The sequence below is a fragment of the Lepidochelys kempii genome, chromosome 7 (genome assembly GCF_965140285.1).
Source record: "Lepidochelys kempii isolate rLepKem1 chromosome 7, rLepKem1.hap1, whole genome shotgun sequence".
Lineage (NCBI taxonomy): Eukaryota > Metazoa > Chordata > Testudines > Cheloniidae > Lepidochelys > Lepidochelys kempii.
In genome coordinates this window covers 101,671,785-101,695,886 of record NC_136386.1, presented here as the reverse complement: position 1 = coordinate 101,695,886, position 24,102 = coordinate 101,671,785, and the positions used below count along the sequence as shown (strand labels likewise).

Here is a 24,102-nt window from a genome sequence, read left to right as displayed (position 1 = left end):
TTTTATTAAGATAAAGAAATGAAGGGAAAAAAAGTTGAAACACTTTGAAATGTAGACTACTAAGTAAGGCTTTCATTTTAAAAACATCCCTTTTTTCCCTTTAGCTGGAGAGAAATTTTAGCAGGAAAATCCTCCTTGTTTGACATCTCTCAGACTTAAATTGTAATAATTGTCCTTTGAGGGGAAAAAAGAAGTTAGTTGAGAGCTGTTGCTGCTGCTGTTAAAGTCTAATTGTGTTCCATCTCAGGGGGTGGTTGGGATTTGACGAGCTGGCAGAAGTGGTGATATCATCTGGTTCCCTTTCTCTGGCCTGGTCTGATCAGGACATCTCTCAGGATCAGAATGATGAAGGCTTAGGGTCGCAGGAGATGGCGGGGTGACAACCATGATACGAAGCTTGCTCCACTAGCCAATTTTTTCTCCAAAATTTCTTTCTTTAAGGACCCCAAAAAAGTAGCGGTGGGTCGAATAGCTCTTCCTGCATTATTTTGTCCAACAATTGGGCCTAGTTTCTGATGTACCAATTTTGGTTCAGAGTTCTCATGTTTACCAAGCTTGATCTTAACACGGTCCTTGAGTTATATCAGTAGGCCTTTTTGTTTGCATTAATTCAGTCTGTCTCCTTTTTATGCCTTTTCCCATGAACAATTGTTCTTATAGGTTATTGTGATATCTTATGAATTTTCACATACTTTTTACAGTTGAGCTCACAATTAGGGTAGATTTGTAGGCTCAATTATTACAACAGACTTTTGGAGAAAAATTCACAACTATGCCTCGGTGCAATTTATAACCAGTTAAATAATGGTATTATTGCTGGAAGGGGACAATTACTACAGAGTTTAAGTAAGGGTTTATGTAAGTTTTACAGTTAGCCATCATAAATGTAACATAAGCAAAGAGGTTGTTTTCTTCTATTAAATTTTTTTCAGGTTTGAATATCTGCCTCAATCAAGGCCAAGAAAGAGACTTTCTAGAACTCCAAAAAATGAAACCCTACAGGTAATTTTAAGGCCACTGACTACATTTGCTGAACATATGCATGGTGTCATCTGTCATGTCATATTAGTATTGGTTCAGTGATTTATCTTCCCCTTCCTATTAGCTTGGCATCACACACTAATCCAGTGATTGAAGCTGTGAAGAAACTCTTGAGAAATATTGTTTTCTTACTATTTACTAATTCATATTGGCTTATGTCAGTTTTCAGCAATGTAAATATTTAATTATAATATTCTAAACTGTTATCAGCAGAACTAAGGATTATTTTTTAAAAACAGTTTGGCTGTTTTAAGAGAGGATGGGTACAGGGGTATTGAGACATTTGAGATCCTTGTACCTTAATTTTTACATTTTAAAGAATTACAGGAGTAAATCATAGCTGTACGTCCCTGCGTCAAAGTATTTCTAGTGTCCTGCTTCCAATATAATCTTATTCTGAATAGCAGTAATGAGTAATGCAGTGTTGTTAATGACGTGTCTCCATCTTCCTGGCCAATGACAATCTAAAGGAGTTAAGTTAGCACAAACTGGGAAGCTTGTCCTCAAGACTGTGAGCAGCCTCTTTTTAGAAAATAATCTGTGATTGTTACTCCATGTGCCCATTACATTAAAGTAATGTTTAAGTCTCTCTAAAGATTGATCAAAGCATTAAATTTTAAATTTTATCTTCATGACTAGCAGGTTTTGTTAACCTTTTCTTTTACAGTCTTTTGCCCATATTATCAATATACTTGTTGAAATGAGTATCTTGTAGGAGTATTGTTAATCAGCAGATTGTCATGAACATTGAAACACTTATGTAGGCTGCAATTCTTATATTTAAACTAGTAGCTGAAAGCCCATATTGTCTTATAGGTGAGGTACTTGAGCCAAGTAATCCATCGTCTGTGCAGTGTCCTGCATATAACTAATGAAATAGTTGCATGCAAATTAGCTGGGGAATAAGGGTGGTGATTGTTACCTCTGATATCACAATGATCTAGGACTTTAGCATGGGATAAGTAGATGCCCACTGTAGCTGAAAGCTTGTGCTGTTGCACAGATGTAATTCAAGAAGTCAAAATTACTGAGAACTTAAACTGGATTGTAACACACCACAAATGCCAGTGATGATTGAACCTGATATTCTAAACAAAGAACTCTCAATCATGCTTGTAGTTGTTTCCGGTGCTTCACGCTGGCTCAACAGACATTCCAGGCTTTACGGTGACAATCCTGGCCTCTTATTATATTGATGAGCAGGCTGTCCTGAAGTCTAATAAGCATATCATCTCAGTTTGGTTTAATTATCAGAATTTAGCTGTAATGCATGCTCAGGCTACAGATTCTTTTGGAATTAATGACTATTCCAAAAAAATAAGAAACTATAAAACTGTCTTCAGGAGCCTCAGATGTCTTACTCAAGTAGTAACCTGTGTGACCAACTTCAAATACTGTGCAATTTCATATAATGCATGGATTTAAATTTTTGTATGCCTGGTGCTCAATTAAAATTTGTCTTGGTTATGAAGAGGGGCCAAATTCTGTAATCTTCTGAAAATGTGGAGTAGAAAACTGTATTTGTGATAAAATATGTTGCTTTATCGTAACACTGTACAAATTTACAGGTTCTTCATGTTCAGCAGGTGGCAGAAGTGGAATTACAGAGCCCAAGATCTAAAAGTCCTCAGACCTCTGGTTGGTAGCTGTTTCATGTAGTTTGCTTTTTTCAATATTATATAGTCACATTTTATTCTTAGCATGCTTGCAAAAAGAAGATGGGAAAATGTCAAAAGATTCATTTTACAAGTCAACCTGTTACTTCAGTTGAACTTTATTTTAATAGGTTTCAGAGTAGCAGCTGTGTTAGTCTGTATTCGCAAAAAGAAAAGGAGTACTTGTGGCACCTTAGAGACTAATAAATTTATTTGAGCATAAGTGCATCCGATGAAGTGAGCTGTAGCTCACAAAAGCTTATGCTCAAATAAATTTGTTAGTCTCTATGGTGCCACAAGTACTCCTTTCCTTTTTATTTTAATGTTACTGAATAGATAATTAGATTTTGCAGACCAAATTCTGCTTTTTAGAGGCATTAAATAAGTATAATTGAGGACAAAAATTAACCACTGCAATTAAAATTTCACTAATTCAGTTGATGTCTGAGGTACAAAAGAATCATTACTCTCCACAGCAAATGTTATATCTGCTCTTGAGTGCTAATAGGAAGAGAACATTTAAAAAAGAAAATGGATTATAAAGTTCCAACTTTTGGATGCACCCAGGAAACGGATCCATCGATTCCAAAGATGCCATTTATAGTTGCTTTTTGGAGTAGAACTGCACATTTTAGCCTACAAGTCTATGTGTACTCTAGGCTTTTTCTTAAATTCTCTGCCACAAGTGCAGCTCCACTAGTATAGTGCAAATGCAGAGGTACTGTGGGCTTTCTACACTAGTATTTAACCCTGAGCAAGTCTAGAGAATACAGTGATTCAAAATCTGTGCTAGCATTGCTACCTTTTCTTACCAGCAGTAGATGGAGAAATTGAGGCTTTGTCTATACTAGGACCAGTTGACTGATGTACTTGGTCAGTGGAAAGTCTCCATTCATCCACACAGATTTGCTACAATGGGTTTTTCAGTGAGGGTCAATCATTGCAAGTTATCCCAGTATCCAGTCTCAACTGGTGTTAGCACAATAGATTAAGTACCTATTGTGGACACATCCCGCTATCATGGTAACACTGTCACCACAAAAGGTCTTCCCACTTCTGACCCATAATGCAATAATCTCTCCTGAAGCGTCCTGTCTCTTCATACCACCACCTGTTTTCATAGTCCACAGTCTAGGGATCACCTTGTCCACAATAATTCTATAGTACATTCTGCACGGAGCTCAGTTTGAGCTATTTTCATTGCAAAATGTGCTTTTTTCTCCCCACAAAAAAAGATTTTATAGAGAAGCTGTTATATACTTCAGCATGGTCCTTTGAGAGATCCTGGACCATCATTTTTCTGTGGGGTGAGGAACTTGTACAATCACAGCAGGGAAGTCCAGCATTTGTCAGCAGCGATCCAAGCTGGCCTCAAGCAATGCTGAGACAAGGGGAAGGACCCCAGTGGCAGTTGCCACAATCATGCATCACAGAATCAATGTAGATGCCAGGCAAAACTGGTTAATTTACCGTGGTAGTTCTGTATCGGTTTAAACAAACTTATTTGGAGTTTTAACAATCAGATTCATCCAACTGATTTGAAATTAGCATCCATTCACCTATCTAATGTATACAAAACCCTAAGAGGCCTGTGTGAACCATAGTGATGCAGTTATTGATTCTGCAGATAGACAATATTTCTGAGATATGACCTACTATTTCTCAATGTGGGGCTAATTCAAGGTCTAAATACAATTTAAATATCAACATAAACAATTTAACTACTGATGAATGTATTACAAAAATTCAAATAGGATTGTGAACAGAGCTTGACTAGTGGGCAAAACTTTAGTGCTGATATTTTATCTCAGCCGCTAACCCTGATTGGTGTTGCTGCCTCTTTATTCAAAAGTGCAAATCTTGTTGAAGGAGAAAACCTGTTTTTCTACCCATTTAATAACAGTCCTCCAGTTTTAAAATATATATATGTGTAAGGTTCTTTTTACCCTTTATTACTATCTAGATAAAATCATAGAATGTGAAGGCCAGAATTTTGGTGAAAATGACAAGCAAAGCACTGAGGAAGATATTTCCAGAGTTGTACCAGCCAAACAACATGCAACACCTAAATCAACATACAAAACAGCTAAATCTAACAGAAGAGAAAATGAGATGTCTCCTTTTAGCAAACTTTATGAATTGTTGAAAAATGAGATCGATGTGAAAACACAGAAAGATGGCAACGACGAGATGCCTATGCCACGACAAGCAGGTGATTTATTTTTTTTTTTAAAGAGAGGATGGTGATATAATGTTGATGGCCACTGTAGGAGTTATTATTTATGCAGGATATTAGAACAACACTAATTTAACCATAGATTCCTTTATTAAATCCAAAGGCCAAATGGAATTTATACAATTGCTCTAAATGGGCCTACAAAGCCTAAATAAGCAATTTACTATATCCAAAGAGTAACAAAACATTCATAAGCATTTGATCAAACGGGCTAAATCCAGGGGTGCTGAGACTCATTTGTCAGCTCCAACATTATCAGGCAGGTATTAGCAGAGTTTTACTTTTTTTAATACTCTTTAACAAACAAGTCATGTCATTCCCAATTACAGATTTCAGGTAAACACCAATTTGAGACAGTTCGCCTTTATTTCCAATCTTAATCTTGATGAGATTTAAAACTTCCTTCCCCTCTGCCCCCCAGGTCTTTCCTCCCTATCTCTTCCCCTCCTTCTTGCTGCCCAACGGTTTTTCCTTTGCATCATGGGCCCTAATTTTTGAGATAACACTGGTATGTGGGATAGAAGGTCCACATTGGCTCTTTTGTTTAAAATGATCTGCAGAGGCCTTCTTTTTAGAAACATACCCTTTTTTCATTATTTATTCTTTTAACCAGATATCCTCCCTACGTCATTCCTTCTGGCATTATATAACTCATTACTTTCAAAGCCTCTCTTTTACTTGCTATTTAGGGCCTTTCTTTACAATATATTTCTTTAACCAGATGTAAAATAACTTCTGTTATTTATTCTACAGAGACTAATGCCCAGCAAATTTCATTATTGATATTTCCATCTGGTCAAGAGACCCAAACTAAGGAAAAAGAGGCAATCATTGGTGAAGATATGGAACAGTCTGAAGTTAAAGAACAAGAAATACACAGTGTGGAACTTAATCAGATTTCTACTGAAGGAAATAGTTCTAAGAAGACCAATGAAATAAGTTCTGCAAATTCAGATGAACCACGGACTGGACAAGATCCATCATTAGGAGTTAAAGCAACAGAAATTTCAAATGAAATTCAAAAGAAAGATGTAGTGTGCAGTAGAGTTGGTGGGAATGAATCATGTATTTTGGGGAAAAGTAATAAATATTCAAAGCAAAAGAGAAATAGTAAACAGCTTACACCAAGAAAATCCTTAAATGCAGAAGAAGTGCTAAAAGAAATTCATGATGAGACTTACTCTGTTAGCATAACTAAGGAGAGAGATTCTGAAACTGTTGAATTTTCTCCTGGGTATAGTAATTCCAAAAGCCCCAAAGGGAGTGTTAGACAGGGTAAAAAAATTTCAAATAAAAGTCCATCATCAGAATTATTAACTCCGGAAAGGTTAACATCAAAAGACGCATCTTCTGCTAGTGGTAAATATCACTCTGGAGCGCGAAGGGGAAGACGAATGAGCTCTGGAAAGATGGCTGAAGAAACACTGGAGGGAGATTCATCTCAAGAACCTGACAAGAATGTAGATATTAAAGGTAGTGACGTTAAAGAAAAGCTGACCACAGAGAACTACCAACAGAAATTAGAGGTGGAAGATGCTAATATTGTACTGGGTCCTCACAGGTTGTCATCAAAAAGAAGGTGCTCTGAAAGTGATGCACTTCTGAGAGATGATGAAGTTGCATCAAAAATCAATATTTCTAGCCTACCTACTGAAGACAAAAATTCAGGTAAATACTTTGTATGGTTAGGAGCTATATTTTAAATTTATTTGGGAGAGACTATCATGTTTTATGTAAGTGAAGAAATGGTTTTTTTGCTGCACATCTATCCTTAACTATTGTATATGTAATTATGGCTAACCATAATTAATACATTGAAATTGTTTGAGAAAATGTGAATGTAACTACATCTGCTGAATTAATTGTGCAAAAACTAAGTTATAAGGATTTGTGCTCATTGTGGCTTGAAATGTGCTTCAGACTTTAAAATGAGTAAAAATTAATTTCTAATTTATATGCTGTAATGTTTGACTCTTCATATATAAAGAAATTTTTCAATTGTAATTTTTAAAAGGGGAGACAAAGAGGTTACCTCAAAAGCGGAAAAGTGGAGAACTTGAGTTATTACATCAGCCTTTTGGGAAAAGAAAGAGAGTGTCCTTTGGTGGTCATCTCAGTCCTGAACTTTTTGATAAAAGTCTGCCACCCAATTCACCACTTAGAAGAGGTGCAATTCCAGCAAGGTTAAGCTTACCATTTGGAAATTCACCTCGTGCAGTTCTGAAGAAGGGCCAGGGATTCAAACGTCTTGTAATCAAGGTAAACTTTAAAGATGAAAATTTAAACATTACCAAGGAAACAAAATAGAAATTTCGAGTTTGAAAATTACAAAAAGGCATACATGAGGAAATGTAGATACTGTACCTTCAGCTTTAGATAGTATTTAAATACAGCTATTTCCGGTGTAGCTAGCTCTTCAGTATTTTTGAACTCCCATGTTTGAAGGCCAGCTCATCAGTATCTTATTTGAGATTGTATTTTTACTATAAATTACATATTAACTGGAATTGACATTTATTGGGAAACTATCATAATTTGGACTGAAAATTGACTAAAGGAATAAAATGCTTGAAGCTACAAAACAACAAATTAATTGTAGCCTGAAAATGTTTATCCATTGCTTCCACCAATCTGTGAATTAAGTTTAGTAAAAGATATGTATCAAACTTAATGTAACAGCTTTTTAAAACTGAAATTTTAACTTACATTTAGGAAATAAATGATTTACTTCAGTTCTCATTTCTTACCCTTTTTACAGCTGGTTTGAAATGAAAATGTTGAACATCTTTTTAATTTCCAAGTTTTATTTTAAATGAGTAAAAGCTTGTTTCAGTTAATTTGATACATTGAGCGTGTGCTTTTCAGAATTAGGTGAGAATTTGTATTTCTACTTTGTGAGAAATTTTTTTTAATCCTATCAGGATCTTTCAGAGCATTTGCAGAGACAAAAATCATCACAAAGAAACTTGCCCGCCAGGAGGTCCCCGGCTGCCTCACCGCCCGCCAGGAGGTCCCCGGATGTCTCGCCGCCCGCCCTTAAAAAAGCGTCACCTAAGCTCACTGCAAACTCCCCATCAAATACACCATACACAAAAGGACGTTTCTCTATTTCTCACATTAGCACACCATCTCCTACTTCAAAGAAGCAGGGTACTGCTGCAACAGAAGTTAAGGAAAGCGAGAGAGATTTTATTGGAGTCAAGACACCTGAATCTTTTCATATTAACCAGGAACATCAGATGTCTGTGCCAACTACACCTAAACAATTAATAAGGCGTAGTGTAAGATTTTCTGCGAAGAGAACTCCCATGAAGAGGAGGAGTGATGCTGTGGAAACAATTCATTCTAAAAGAAGAAGTGGTGCTTCTAAAGCCAATTTGCTAGGTTTGTTTAAGTAGTTGATTTTGGAGACTATTAGTGCTTTTTTAAAAACTGAACAGAAGCCATTAATTCATGCATATGCATTATGATATTCTTTAATTACATATCACACATACTATATTTTCTACATGACCCCTACTAGGGATGTAAACAGTTAACCGGTAAGCATTAAGCTTACCGGTTAACCAAAGTTTATTGTTAATACTGGCAGCCCCATGTTGGACCCCAGCTACGCCGCACCAGCCAGCGGGAGCCCAGCCCCGGCTATGCCAGCCCCCTCCAGCTACTTCAGTTAACCAAAATAATTTTAATCGTTTAACCAGTTAACTTTAACCAATATTTACATTCCTAACCCCTACCTTTTTCAGTGCACAGGATGAATTTTATCCTCATCATTCAGTATGTGATGCTATGTGTTATTTTCTGTACATCCAAACCTTGCACTGAATATAGCTTTGAAGAGTTTAAGGCTGGAAAGGATCATTAGATTATCTAGTTTGCCCTCCTGTATATAACAGGCCATTACATTTCACCCAGTTATCTCTGTATTAAGCCGAATAACTTGTTTGACTAAAGCATAACATCCAGAAAGGCATCCAGATTGGAGTTGGAGAAACCACCATTTTCTTTGGTAGTTCATTCCAATGGTTCATAACCCTCACTAGTAAAATTTGTGCCTTGAATTTGTCTGACTTCAGCTTCTAGCCACTAGTGGCTCTTATGCATTTCTCTGCTGGATGAGAGCCCTTTGGTATCTGGTATTCTCCTAGTGAAAGGTACTTATGCAGTATAATCAAGTAATCTCTCAACTTTTCTTTTCTTTTTTTTTTTTTTTAAATTAACTAAATGTATTGAGCTCTTTGAGTCTCTCATTGTAAGTTTTTTTCATTTTTGTGGCTTTGTGTGTCTACTCTCAAATTTTTTAAGATCCTTTGTAAAATGTGGACATTAGAACTGTAGCAGTATTCTAGTATCTGTATCATCAGAGGTAAAATCACTTCATTACTCCCCTGCATTGTGTTAGCCTTAGAATAGAATCCATTTCACCAAGGTGACATTCGGTTATCTTGTAACCACAAGAACATCCTTTCTGTTCCTGCAGTCCTCCTGCTTGGGTCACTACATACTTACAACTTCTGCAACAAATGAGGCAGGTGTCCTGCATCATTCTGTGCATAGGATGAATGGTGCTCAAGGAGTTAATCAGTTGTCTACAGGAGTCCTTTGTGGGGTGGGGGGGAAGAGAGTTAAATAGTTATGAACATGTAATTAATAACTATCGTAATACATATACCAAATGGACTGAATTAAGAGTGCATGGAAAATCTTATGTCTGGTAGTCCCCAACTTTTTATTGCTTGATTTTGTAATCTAATAATTCTTTAGAAATAGTTTTAAATGTAATTTAATCAGCTTTTAAAAAATGCAAACTGAAAAGATAAATTCCATCTTTTGGAATCATATTCCCCTTCCAGCCCCCTGGATCAGCATCATAATCGGAACTTTTAGATACCCAGTACAGACCTTAACCAGCAGAGCTAATAGTAACTGGTAGTAGGAGTAGGCAGTTATCTTTTGTGAGCCAGACACTAGATGCAGAGGATATACACCTTGCCAGTGGATTTTGCAGCTATTTGCTGACAGAGGAACTTGGCCGTTTGGATATCCTGTCTCTTCCTTTCCTCTCTTCACCCTCCTCCCACTGCCTTCAGGTTATGGAGAAGTGTGTGCTGTAGTGGTAGTATAAACCAGTAGTTCTCAATCTTTTTGAGCACAGGACCCATTTATAGATGTGTATGGTCTGTTGCAACCCAATAAATAGTCTAGGGTGGAGACCTGGGGTGGTTTCGGTTGGGACCTGCCCAGCACTCACAATGGCAGCTCCTGAGCTGTGGGCTGGCTGGGCTTGGCTCATGACTCTGGGCATGGCATTCTCTAGTGTTGCAGTGCTGCTTAGGTTCACCCCACTCCCATAACTGGATCAAATTTGTGTGAATGGAGTTGCAACCAGGCTCATGAGGTGGCAGTGCCACTCACTCAGATTTGGCCTATCCAGAGTCTTGTCATCATGATGCTGGGACCCCAGAGGTTGCAGTGCCTGGAGCAGCTCACCTAGCCCAAACAACCCTGTGGGACAGGAGCTGCCATTGTGGTGACCCAATTTTGGGTCCAGATCCATAGGTTGATAAACCCTGCTGTAGATCTTTCTGCTCTTATCCTTACCGGTCTTCTCCCTCTGCTCCTATCCTTGTATCTTGTTCTGTTCCCACTTTGCTCCTGTCTGTCCTTACCTTTCCTGTTCCCTTTCTGGCTATTATCTCTAGAGGAGCAATTGTAGAATATTTTGCTCAGTCCTGGTCAGGAGCATGCTCAGTGTGGCTGGCACAGGGCTTGATGGAGACAGCCATACCCAATGTAGATGAAGTCTTTGGTTAATTTTGTTGCCTACCTCTAATAAACCTCTGAGCATGTGCGTGCCAATAGCAATTATCAGAAGCCTATAATTCTGCCAAAATCGGGTGGATTTTCACAAGAACCAGCAGCTGGCACCTCGGATCTCTGCCAAATTTCAAGTCCTTGCTCCGAACCATAGAGACTAGAGTTTCTGTGGAATAAGCATAAAAATATAAAAGGTCTATTTTTCCCTGTCCTTGTTCTTGGAAATGACTAAACCACTTTTACTGAAACGTATATCTCAGCATACGTGTCATAAAAAAAAAATTCAAATGATTAAAGTTTTGCAAAGATATAAGCAACTGAAAATAGGGCCTTACAATGGAAAGTGTTATACAACCTCAAGTCTAAGTGTTATTGCCACCTCCACCTGTAATTACCAATCTCCTGAGCCAAGTTCCATAGCAAATGTAATTTAAATATGGGAATTATGAGGAAATAACTCTGGACTGCTGTTTGCACCTTGAGAACTGTTCTCAATCTTTTTTTTTTTTTTTTGCTTTCCAGTTGCAAAATCTTGGGCAGAAGTGGTGAAGTTGGGTGTTGCAAGACCGCAAGTAAAAGCTGTTAAAAAATGTGTTCTCAAAGGAAAATCAGCCAAGAAGTTAACAAAATCACCCAAGGTATTTTTATTTAAAATAAACCATACTATTTTCTGAATGCATAGCCTCATCGGCTTTTAGTACATTGTTAGTAGCTAGGTGTGTTTCAAAATCTTCCTTGTCCGCCAAATAGCCTTTGAGCACTGATATACATCTCCTGGATGACTCTAAATGTGCTAGATTCCAAACATTCTTTCTTGATTAGTGAAAGGACAGGGCCAAATTTGCACCATTTTTCATTGTATTGATATATTAAATACAGGATTTAATTGAAACTAAAGAATGTGTACCTTTAAAATATTTTGATATCCACAGTGAGATATAGTATCGTTCAGCAGAACTAGTGTAAGAGACAAGGTTATCAGTGATCTCAAACTCAAAATTATAATGTGAGCCATTTCTGAAGATAAAGGTCTTGTGGATCATCTTCACACACCCAGTTTTATATTTTCCTGTATCAACAAACTGGAAATGTAGGACTTTAAAGTTATTAGTACCATAAAACCTTAAGTGTTCATTGCTCTAACTTGTCTAAGGTTCTTTGAAATTTAGTCCTGTGTTTGCTACTTCTCTGGTGTAACTGTTTATTTGATATGAATTCATCTAATCAAATTTGCTGATGTGAAGTAACCACATGTAGTGAAGGGTGAGATGCTTTGTTTATTAAAAGTCCATTGGAAACGCAAGTGTTTCTGGACTGATATACAGCTCTTGTCACAATTAGTTCATATTACAAAGCAATTTCTGTTAAAATTGCGTGCCTTAGTAAAGAAAGTACTGTTTCTTCTGTTTTTCTGCCTATTCAGTTGTACAAAGACTAGAATATGTTGTTTTCTGCCATATTTTAAGGACCTGATCTTTCCTCAGGTTAAACAAAGTGTTTGGTTTACCCACCTTTCAAGATAAAACTTCCCTTTATTTGCTGCTTACAGTGGTACAGGACAACAGCGGTATTTCTGTTCTTGTCCTTCTTCCTTAGTTGGTATTAATATAATACTTTAGTTTGTATTCATCCAGCAGACATCAGCTATCATTGAGGGGGGTATATGTGGAAGGGCTAATTAATCCATTGCAGTGTGTTGAATGGATAATCAATTTTACTTTTATTAGTAAAATTAAAACTGTGAATTTCTAATAAATTTTAATTTTGTTATAATATTTAGAAAATTTTCTTTCAGTTAATTAGAGTAGTTCTGTGTTAGTGTTCTGCAGTAGCATGTTGTAAACACAGTTTGATTTCCAGAATTTGGTTTTTTGTGCCCACAGAAACGGGGAGCCTTTGTCTAAATCTGGGTTATTGGGCTGTCATCAGAAAGGAAGGTTGTCACAACTGCAGGGCCAGGAGGGGAAAAAGAGGGAGGCAGCTTAACTTGTGTTCTGTAAGAAATTGATTATAACAAGCAGTAGAAAATGTTGATTTATTCAGAACTTTGAGTTCTTAAATTGTTGTATGCAGAGTTTGCTAGAAGTTGATTACCTTTAGTACATAGGCATTGCTCTTTGACCTATTTCTAGCCAAATTTTACTTTTGAGGTCACCATTAAATGTTTCTCCCATTCTGGGTGCCAAAACATTGAAAGAGTAAATTTTTCCCTCTTCCTCCTGTGACAAAGTCCCGAGCCTGTATTGGTGGGTCCCACGCTTCTGGGCAGTTTCAGTGGCCTCAGAAACTCGATAAGGCCCCAACGTGACCTTCCTTTCTCAGTATAGCAGCAAGAGTCACAGCCTATTGAGTTACTTTCATCACCAGCCAGTATGGGAGATGGGAAGGGGGAATACCCCACAGTCTCTGTTGCTCCATAGAGCTCAGTAGGCACAGTTCAGCCTCCTGCCTGGACCGAGTCCTGCTTCCCTTCTCCAGGGGATCTCTGTAGAGTGTGTGTGCGGGGAGACGGGGGAGAACCTGTCCTCTACTCCAGGTTCCAGCCCAGGGACCCTAATGGTAGCAGTTGTTGGTGGCTTTCCCTTCAACACTGACACCGCTTTGATTCCCTGGGCCATTCCCCCCATGGTCCCCTTTTCCTAGCATCACCCTTACCTCAGGTTTTAGCAATGCTTCTTCTCATCCACCTCCTAGAGGGTGCTGGAAGGAGAGCTTTTAAACAGTGTAAGTGGGACCTTGATTGGTTCCAGCTGTCTCCATTAGCCTAACGGCCTTAACTGGTTAATTAGCATCAGGTGTCTTAATTGGCCTGGAGTAGCCTTTGTTTGGCTATCCAGGGAACAAGGCCCTGCTCATTCTGAAGGCTGATATACCTGCCTTCCAGCACTCTCTTACATTCTTCTGGTCTGAATCTGTCACACTCCCCATTTCCCAAACTTAACACATGAGGGGAAATAAAAGAAACAATTATAGCAGAAAAATGAAAATAGAGTCTTACAAAAATTTGTTTTAATCTTAAAAAGTTTTGTGATAGCTTTTGATAGCAAATACGCATTTTATACTGCTGACTAGAGCGGAATGGTTTGAATCAAGGGGATTGAAATCAGCAAGCAGGAAATATTTATTTCAATAATTTATTTTAATCTTTATTTGTATTTCTTAATTACTTTCCTAAAGGACGGTTTATTTTTTTTCATTGCTTTGTAACCAATAAAACACATTGATTTTCAATTAGATGTAGCCTTTACACCAGTGTTTCTCAGCATATTACACATTGTGGGATGCATATGTGGCCTAGAATGTGTAACCTGTCAGGGCAGAGGCAGCTGAGACCCTGAACCCCAGACCCCTGCCATGCAGGCTGCTGCCCCAGCCAGTTGCCACCACCCTGGAACCCTGTCCCCTGCCATGCGGCTGCCCAACCCCAGGACACCTGCCACGCGGGGCGGGCCCAGAGCCTGCAGGGTGGGCTGGTGTCCCCAGGTTCCCACAGGGCCAGCTGGCTGCCCCAGATCCCAGGACCCCCGCCATGTGGAGCAAGCCAGCTGCCCATCCCAGTCCCCTGCTGCGTGTCTGCCCAGGCCCATGGGGCCCAACAGCTGTCCTGACCTTGGGGACTGCGGGGCCCCATGGGAGCCCTACACCCCACACACCCCAATGCTAGGTGGCGGGGCAGCCCAGACCCCCTCCCGGGCAGCTGGGAACCCAGGACCCCGGACATACCCGTAGCCGTTAGCACACAGGGGCCGCAGTTGTATGCTAATTGGGCCACATGCGAGCCATGAGTTGAGAACTGCTGCTTTACACTGTATTTCAAGAATACTTGTGATATGTCAAGCTCTGCTTGGACGGAAATTCAATTAAAAATGCACAAAACCCATATTTTAAAATTGTTTTTAGAAGTTCAGTATAACTACCTTTAACGTGCTGGAATAGATAAGAAAAGAGTTTTGTAAAAACATGTTTTGCATTTAAAACTAACTGATAAATTATTATCTATAGTTAGTGAATTGAACTGATTGATTCTGGTCATTGTGTGCTTCAATATCACCCACTCACACCAAGTTTTTATTCATAGCTTGGAAGAGGAAAACAAGTTTTCCTGCTTTTTTCATCTTCCAATTGGTTTCTTAGCTTTGCATGAACTATTCATTGAACTGAAGTGAAGAAAACATTCTCTCTCTGTCTGCAGAAGAGACAACTGATATCAAGGGCTGGTTTAGTACATCAACAAACCCAGTTCTAGGTTTATTTTGAAAAATAAACCCGAATTTCATTTAATTAAAAAAGCCAACTTAAACTAAAAATCCATTTTTTAAAAAAATGCACATTGGTTCTGACTTTGGTCTGATCTGTGAACAAATGTACACTGATTTAACTAAAATCAATTTTTAAATGTAAACCAGTCTAAGGTTTGCACCAGTTCAACTAAACAGACTTAAAACTTTCAGTAACACTGGTACAGGTTTGTGTGTGGATCTTACACTGTTCTGGTCATTACAATAAATTCTCATTTACTGAGCAACTCTGTTTTTCTTTCTACAGACTCCAGCAAGAAAAGTAAAGGGTCATTTTAGTACAGGTCATGCAGATTCTCCAGCTACCATAGTGATAGGAAAAGCTCATACCACCACAGTGAAGCTGGTTGGACAGGCCCCTAGAGTGGTGAAGAATTGTGCTTTGAAACAAAACATGGATATAAATGAAAGCTTCACAGGTAATTTGCACACTTTTTTAAATTAAGCCACATAATTCTTGCCTTATTTCACTTCATGTTGGTTGATAAAAGCAGTTTCTACTTAATACAGTCTATTGTGTAACTTGGAACATGTTAATCTCCGTTACATAGTAGAAAATACCTTTATGTACTGCGGGGACCATAACTTCAATTTTTTTTTGGCCTTGAGTTTAAAATCTCAACTTGAACCTTGTATTAGGAGGGTTTGTATTTAATTTCAACTTCTTAAAAATGAGCGAACTTTGTCAAGTTCATCACTGTCTATGTCATTACCTTCTAGGTCCCTCCATTGTTTTCCCCCTCTTCTGCTACATCAAATACAAACTTCATGTTCTAACCTTCAAAGCTGAACACAGTTAAGCTCTGCAGTATCTCTCCTTCTTAACCCAAGGTTGACTGCTCTCTTGACTTCACCAATGATGCTAGAGTCTCCGTTGCCTGGTTTTCTACTTTCTTTACACTAGTGCCTTTATGCTTTCTCCCATACTGCACTTGCAAATGGGAAATACTGCCAGTCAAATCTGTAAAACTACCACTTTCTCTTAAGTGTCTTAAATCTCACCTATATTATAATGAGTAAGGCTACATTTTAGTCACCGGTATTTTTAGTAAAAGTCATCAACAGGTCACTGGCAGTAAACAAAAATTCATGGCCAGTGACCTGTCCATGATTTGTGCTAAATAACTCTGACTAAATCTTGGGTGCTCTGGGGTAGCAGGTGGTGGTGCGTGGCCCAGGGCCCCTGCTGATGCTGCTGGGGGGGGTGGTCTGGGACCCCCCCGCTGCTGTGGGGAGGGGAGGCGCATGGTGACCCAAGATCCCTGCTGTGGAGGGCAGTGGCCAGACACACCGGCTGCTGCAGAAGTCCCAGAGGTCTCGAAAAGTCACAGAATCCGTGACTTCCATGACAGACTCGCAGCCTTAGTAATGAGTACTGAAAACTGCTATATAATAACTGGTTAGTAGTAAGCTGTGATTGCTGCTACTGATTAGTATAATTTTTAGCCAATCAGTACTAAAACATTTTATTTTGTTAATCTATCCTCTTACTTCCTCTCCAACTGGGATCTTTATTTTTTTTTTTAATATGTACCTGTTATGTCTTGGTGTCTAGATAGTAAGTTCTTTGGAGATGGACTTTCATGTACTATCTTTGTGCAGTGCCTCGCACAATTGGACCCAAACTAGGTTTTGGCATCTGAAAGCTGCTGCAGTGTAAATGTTATTTGAGTGGTGTCTCAATCAAATATTATTTTAATGTATAGTTGTAATTATTTCTATTTGTGATGTTCCATACGTGCATAGAATCATAGAATATTAGGGTTGGAAGAGACCTCAGGAGGTCATCTAGTCCAATCCCCTGCTCAAAGCAAGACCAACACTAGCTAAATCATCCCAGCATGTGTGCTTTCTCTATATCTGGAGCACAATTGTGCATACAAATTAGGCCATCATACGTTGATGCATCAGTAAAATATGTCTCTAGATAAAGCTTATATGTAGTTTAGTATAGTAGCGTTTCATTGTTTTACAAATAAAAAGAATTATGTTCAATTTATTTAAAATGAATGTGGTGAAAAGTTTAAAAGCAGGATGTGTAGCTAACAGCAGAAAAATGTTAAACTTTACATTATATTTGGATGTCTTGCTGTATATAATGCTGTGTGTCCACTTTCTCTTTGTGGTTAATATAGAACTTCTCACAGTGAAGTATCAATAACTCTTGAATTGAGTTTGACTCACACACACACACCTGTTTTGCAGTGCTTACACATGTACTTGGTATTTTGCAGACAATTTCTACTACTCAGTTCTGCTGTACTACATCCTTATTGTTCTAGATTTGTGTTTTTTAAATCAGGGAATTTAGTCTTTTTTTCAATCTGGGATGAAACTACTAACCTGACTTTCATTTATGACATAACATATTTCCAGAGGTGACTCGAACAATCGGTGTATTAACATATTATACCACCTACCTCCTGTTATAACGCCTCTACTGTGAAACAAAGGCGTAGACGTATGATTATCTGCCCTTAAATGTACATTGTGTGGTGTACTATTTGAAGAAAGGGACTAAGTCACAATGCTTTATTTTATTCTTTGTTCTGCCACTGTATAACTGTTTTGTAAATCAAAGCATATGCTAATTACTTTAAACATAATTAATAGGAATGACTGAGATGTTTAGAACTCCAGTAAATGAAAATCAAAAAAGTCCATCTTTATCTGCTGCTCACAAGACTGATCTTATACCATCATGTGCTAAAGCAGAAGGCTCTGAGGTACACACTCCAGAGGAGTCTGGTATGTTTGTTTCTTCTTTTTAATAGCTCTGTGGAAAGGGAGTGAGGGTTTATGGATTGCATATAAGAAAAGCAGGCTAGTGCTACTAACCTGGATCTTTGAAGCTAAGCTTAGTCAATTATTGGTTTTGTTTTAACCTATGCAGACTTAGTGTAGAGTGAGAATGGGGCAGGTGGCAATTTGAGGTAATTCTGAGATAGGTGGTTGAATGCTGCTTTCTATCTTAAAAGATGTATTTGTAGTCCCAACTATTTCTGAACTAGGATGATCCACTTCTTCATTAAATGGTTGTGTCCCATGGAGTATGGTGCTTTCAGAATACTGAAGCATGTGTGATTGTGCAAAATGGGTTTAAAGCACTCAACATTGAAGAGTTGGTATGCTTCAGCAAAATGCAGTGAATTGTTGAATGCAGACACAACTAAGCCCAATGCTTGTGTTTTAAGGTAGGGCGAGGGTGGTGTTGATGGAAAAGGTGGGGCCCAGAATGAGAAGTCAAAGGCCATCAAAGGTGGAAGGATGATACTGCGTAGGCACCTTCCTAACTTCCCTAACTTCTTTGGTAGGGTTTCCTTCCTTTCTGTTGTAACTCTTGGTACTAGTCTTGGTACAAGTCTAGCAACTTGGGTTGCTGTAAGGATCAAAGCTAATACTGTCCCTGAGAGATCAAATGAGATCTCGTTTCTTCAATTAAGCAAGAATTACCTTAATATAGTTCTTCATAGGTAGAACTCAAGAATAAATCTTATAATATACCAAAACTTTAGAATTGCATTTCCATTTACTTGAGAATCTGGAATATATATATTTTAGTTACAGAAATAGGCTTAATAAATGGGTATATTCAGAGCACTGTGTATTCCACAAGTACTAAATTTGCTGCAAAGCTGTGTTATAGAATAAATTCAAGGTTGGTTGGTTGGTTGGTTTTAAGGTTTCCCTTGCAAATTGTCTACACTTGACTTCTTTCCCTAAAACTCTCCACTGTCAGTACCACTGTGCAGCTGTCTCTACCAGTAATAGCAATGGTGGGAGATGTAGGGTAGACAAGGGGACAGTGACCACTTCAATTTTACTACAACATTATCTGTGCCTGCTTTGATCCATAGAGCCCTGTGCGGATACAAATTTATATCCGTAGATGCAGATATCCGCGGATATAAATCAGTAACCGCAGGGGCTCCTGGGGACCGCAGCGGAAACAGGAGCAGAACATGGGGCCGCTGCTCCCAGCAGCTAGTGCCCCACGCTGGCAGCTTCTCCGGTGTGGCTGTACCGCCCCCAACCTTGTCCATTGGGGTGGGAATCGGGCCCACCAGCAGTTGTCCCTAGTCATGCTCTTGTGTTCAGGTGCTGTGCATGTCCCCAGACAGGAGATGCAGACAGCTGCATGGAAGGGATGGGGGCCAGGTTGGGCAGTGTAGCCTCACCGGAGGAGCTGCCAGCGAAAGGCGCTGGCTTCTGGAGCAGCAGCCCCGTGTTCTGCTCCTTTTGCCACTGTGGTTCCCAGGAGAGCCCTGAGGTTCTGCAGATACCAATTTATATCCACGGTTATCTGTATCCGCGGATATACATTTGTATCCACACGGGGCTCTACTGATCCGGTACCTTGCCTATGTTATAAGTACTTGTGTTAGCAACCTTGAGAAATTGTAGGGAAAATCTAGTGTAGATACAACTGTGGTTAACGACAAAAACCTTTAAAACAATATACCATATATGAACTTGACAGTTTGTTTTCTGAGTCTACAAGACAGACCGAAATAGCAGTTCGAGGTGAAGCAAATTTCAGTATCAACATTTACTGCATTACTGGTCACTTTAATGTGCTTATCTTGCACAAGTTTTTTTGTCCGCCACACCTTTTCTAGTGCCAAAAATGCCAAATGTCCCCTTATGCCAAAAAATCAGCTTCCACCTGATGCTTACGTGTTATGCATCTTCAAAACAAAGTTTGCAGCACGTTTAAAGTTTAGGGACAGTACACAAGAAATTTAACTTAACATTGGATAAAATAACAGAAGGAACACTAGTTATATTCATTTTCATATTTAATTCAATTAAAAACTCATTTTTAAAATTTGTGTAGTGCCTTCATGTTGTTTTTCATTGTAAATTACCAAGTTACTTGTTTAAATAAGACTAGATTTTGGTGCAAGGGGCAGAAGCTTTGCATGCCTGATACTTCTTCAGCAATTTCCATACTTGCCTTCCTTGCTTAAATTTCCTTTTGAATTACATAAACCTAATTTTATTACAGGAGAGATGGTAATATCACCATTAAGTACCTCCGGCATGTCACAACAGAGAAAAGATAGTCAAGATGTTGTATCTCGCTTCCTGAGACTGGAGAAGTCTCCAAATTCTGCTTTTGTGGCTGCTAAGTTAAAGCAGACTCCTAAAAAAGAGAGAACTGTACTAGAAGAGACGGTGGAAATGAGTAATCCGTTAGTAATGCCAGAAAAGCATATAACTGAGGTGACAGTGAAAGCTAAAAGGCTTGTGAAGACTCCAAAGCAAAAGATCAAACCCGTCGATGCTCTCTTGGGCGTCAAAAGGCTCTTGAGGACTCCAAAGCAAAAGACCGAACCCGTTGAGGCTCTCTCGGGCATCAAAAGGCTCTTCAGGACTCCAAAGCAAAAGACCGAACCCGTCGAGGCTCTCTCGGGCGTCAAAAGGCTCTTGAGGACTCCAAAGCAAAAGACCGAACCCGTCGAGGCTCTCTCGGGCGTCAAAAGGCTCTTGAGGACTCCAAAGCAAAAGACTGAACCTGTCGAGGCTCTCTCGGGTGTCAAAAGGCTCTTGAGGACTCCAAAGCAAAAGACTGAACCTGTCGAGGCTCTCTCGGGCGTCAAAAGGCTCTTGAGGACTCCAAAGCAAAAGACTGAACCTGTCGAGGCTCTCTCGGGCGTCAAAAGGCTCTTGAGGACACCAAAGCAGAAGATGGAACCTCTTACAGATGAAATTGCCTTAAAAAGATTACTAAAGACTCCAGCACAAAAAAAGCAAGTAGTAAAGGATCTGGTGGGAGTCTGTTTTATGAAGACAACACAAAAGCAGAAATGTCAGCCAGTAGAAGACAAGATAGGGATCAGCCATATTATGAAAACATCTAATCAGAGAATCCAATCAGAAGATATGGTAGGAATCAAAAGGCTATTGAAGACAAAGGAAAGAGTCGAACCAGTAGAAGACATGTTTGGTATCAGCAGACTACTGAGGACACCAAGGGAAAAATATCTACCAGTTGATGACTATGTGGGATTGCAAAAACTTATGGCTGAGCCTAAACAAAAATATTCAAATTCTGAACTGGATTATGTTGGTGTTAAAGAAATTTTTGATACACCAAAGGAAATTAAGGTAAAAGATCTTGTTACATTATTTTGGTAATTTCAATTGTAGTCAAATTCATAAATTTTAAGACTAGAGGATACCATAAGATTATCTATACTACTCTCCTGGCTATAAAATTTCATCCAGTTACCCCTGTGTTGAGCTCAATAACTTATCTGGCTGATGCATGTGTTCCAGAAATAATACTAAATAAGTTACTGAGCACAACACAGGGGCAGTGGTGGATTCTCCATCTCTTGATATCTTCTCATTAAGAATCCATCCCTTGGTAGCTTGTGCCCGTGGTTGTGAATTGCTTTCATTATTAAAAAATTGTGCATTATTTCTAATTTGGATTTGTCTGGCTTCAGCTTCCAGCTATTGGTGATTCTTATATCTTTCTTTGCTAGATTAGAGTTCTTTAGTACTTGAAAATTTTCTTCCTGAGAATGTACTGTAATCAAATTGGCTTTCAACCATTTTGATAAACTAAGCAGATTGAGCTCTTTGAGTCTCTCACTGCACCCTTTCCAATTTTTTAACATTATTTTTAAAACATGGACATCAAAATTGTATGTGGTTTCCCAGTACTGGTCTCACCAATGCTTTGTACAGAGGTAAGATCATTTCCCAACTCTTGCTCACTATTCCCCTGTTCATATATTTAAGGATGCCCTTTTTGCCACAGAGTGGTACTGAGAAGTCATGTTGGTTTGCCTTCCTTCTCTGACCTCCTAAATCCTTTTCAGAGTTACTGCTTTCCATGATACAATCCCCTATTCTGTAGATATGGCCCGCATTGCTTGTCTCTTAGACATGTATAACTTTCCATTAGCTGCATTAAAACACATTGTGTTTGAGTGGGATCAGTTTACCAGGTGATCCAGACAACTCTCTATGATGTCAACCCTGTCCTCATTATTTATCACTTAGTCAATCTTTGTGTCATATGCAAGTTTTATCAGCAATGATTTTATATTTAATTCTAGATCGTTGATGAAAATGTTGAACAGGCCTAGAACCAATCCCTACAGAATCCTGCTATAAACACCCCCATTTGATAATGATTCTCCACTGACAACTACTTTTTTTTTAGCTCTGTCAGCTGGTTCTTATTCTATTTAATGTGCTTTATTGATATTGTATAGTGCCATTTTTTAAATCAAAATGTTGAGTGATACTAAGTCAAAAATCCCTTACAAAATTCTTAAGTATATTACATCTAAACAATTACCTTTCTCAACCAAACTTGTAATTTCAAAAGTGGATGAAATCAGGTTTGTTTCACAAGATCTGTTTTCCATAAAATCATGTTTACTGGAATTAGTTGTATTTCTGTCCTTTAATTCTTTATCAGTTGAATCTCTTTTCAGTTTTTTCATTATTTTGCCTGGGTTTGATGTCAGGCTAACCAGCCTTTAGTTACCTAGGTCATCCTGCCTGTCCTTTTTAAATATTGGCACATAACCACTCTTCTGGAGTTACGGAATTTCCCTGTTATTTCAAGATATATTAAAAATGATCATGAGCAGGCCAGAGATCTTCTCAGCTAAGCCTTCTAGGACTCTTGAGTGCAAGTTATCAGGGCCTGACAATTTAAAAATATTTAGTCATAGCAGATGTTGTTTAACATCCTCCTTAGTTAGTAATGGACTGGAAAGTAGCTCATCATCCTCATGTGATAAGAGTATATTGTCCTGCTTCTTTCCAAATATAGAACAGAAATGTTAATACTTCCTGCCTTTTTTGCATCATTAACCGTTTTAAATCTCCTTCTAGTAGGGGTCTATACCATTATTAGCATTTCTTTTGTTCGTAGCATACTTGAAATCTTCTTCTTGTCCTTAGCACTGCCAGCCACAGATTTATTGATTATTTTTTAATTTTGTTAGGTCAAAGTTACGGATCTCATGCAAGAAAATAATTCTCCTCATATTGATCCTAAACGTGAACGTGGTAAGTGCAAATGTGCATTTTTAAAGCTGTAATTTACAATGTATCTTAAATGTGTGTGTTTTTGAAAATTCCAGAATACACAGAAAATATTGAATTTAGTTTGTGCAGTGATAATTTTGAATACTTGCTGCTGGGAATTGGAATTTATGAATGTAGTATGCTGTTAGTAACATCTGTAGATCCACCAGCATAAAAATCCTGCTCTTAAACTTCATTTAAAATTAAATCTTTTTTGAAAGACTTCCAAAAGCATATTATTCCTTTAATACTATGCTGGTTCAAAACTGAGTTGAAGGTAAGAATGCTGTCTATTGAATCACCCAACGCTATCTTGTGCATTTAGCTGTGATTTTCTTACTGCTACTAAATACAGTGGTACCCTTTTCTTAATGCAGCATCAACTTTCACATTTCATGACTTTTTGGTTTTTGTATGAAGCTTTAATATTGCCTTAATGTAGATTTTGCTAAATATATACAAATGAGATTAACGGATTTTGTGCCGTGTATCAAAATCACTTGGCAGAAAATTTTGAAAAGAAAGGAAAAAAAGGCATGAGATTCAGAGTCTTCAGCACTCTTGAGCATTCTCTGGGATTGGGTCAGTGTCTTTTCAGGATCCCAGGTCACCTTTCTTCCAGTTCAGCCTTCTCTTCCAGGTTATGGATTCTCCTCTCTGACTCTTGCAGCAAGCTCTCATCAATTTGGGCTGGTCAGAGAGTCAAAAGATTCTCTCTAGCTCAGAAAGCATGTCCTAGAATGAACCTCCCAGCCTCACAGTTCTTAAAAGCCAATTCTAACACCGCTCCTGTCCTGCTAGAGAACTTCCACTGCTGCAACCAGCATCCCTGCAGACCACCTGGAATAACTGGATTCTTACAGCCCAAGCACCCTCTTTAGCATACCCATTTTCCTTCCAGAGCACAATCATTAAATGTTAATGACTTCTTTTGATTGTTCTATGTGGGAAAAGCCTTCCAGCTGAATGTGTAGTGTATGACAATGTAATTTTC

At 38.6% G+C, this 24,102-nt stretch overlaps 1 protein-coding gene across 3 annotated transcripts in view; it reads left to right on the top strand.

Annotated features, from left to right (window-relative positions):
• MKI67 (marker of proliferation Ki-67) overlaps positions 1-24,102 on the top strand; it is a 41,381-nt gene that overhangs the window by 7,026 nt on the left and 10,253 nt on the right. For all 3 annotated transcript variants that reach the window (XM_073354050.2, XM_073354048.2, XM_073354049.2), the window contains 11 exons: positions 933-1,002; positions 2,610-2,679; positions 4,660-4,908; positions 5,686-6,600; positions 6,947-7,191; positions 7,854-8,316; positions 11,275-11,390; positions 15,298-15,469; positions 17,664-17,798; positions 20,059-21,161; positions 23,027-23,090. In XM_073354050.2, the coding sequence (XP_073210151.1) occupies positions 933-1,002; positions 2,610-2,679; positions 4,660-4,908; positions 5,686-6,600; positions 6,947-7,191; positions 7,854-8,316; positions 11,275-11,390; positions 15,298-15,469; positions 17,664-17,798; positions 20,059-21,161; positions 23,027-23,090 (3,602 nt within the window). The remainder of the gene's footprint in view (positions 1-932; positions 1,003-2,609; positions 2,680-4,659; positions 4,909-5,685; positions 6,601-6,946; positions 7,192-7,853; positions 8,317-11,274; positions 11,391-15,297; positions 15,470-17,663; positions 17,799-20,058; positions 21,162-23,026; positions 23,091-24,102) is intronic.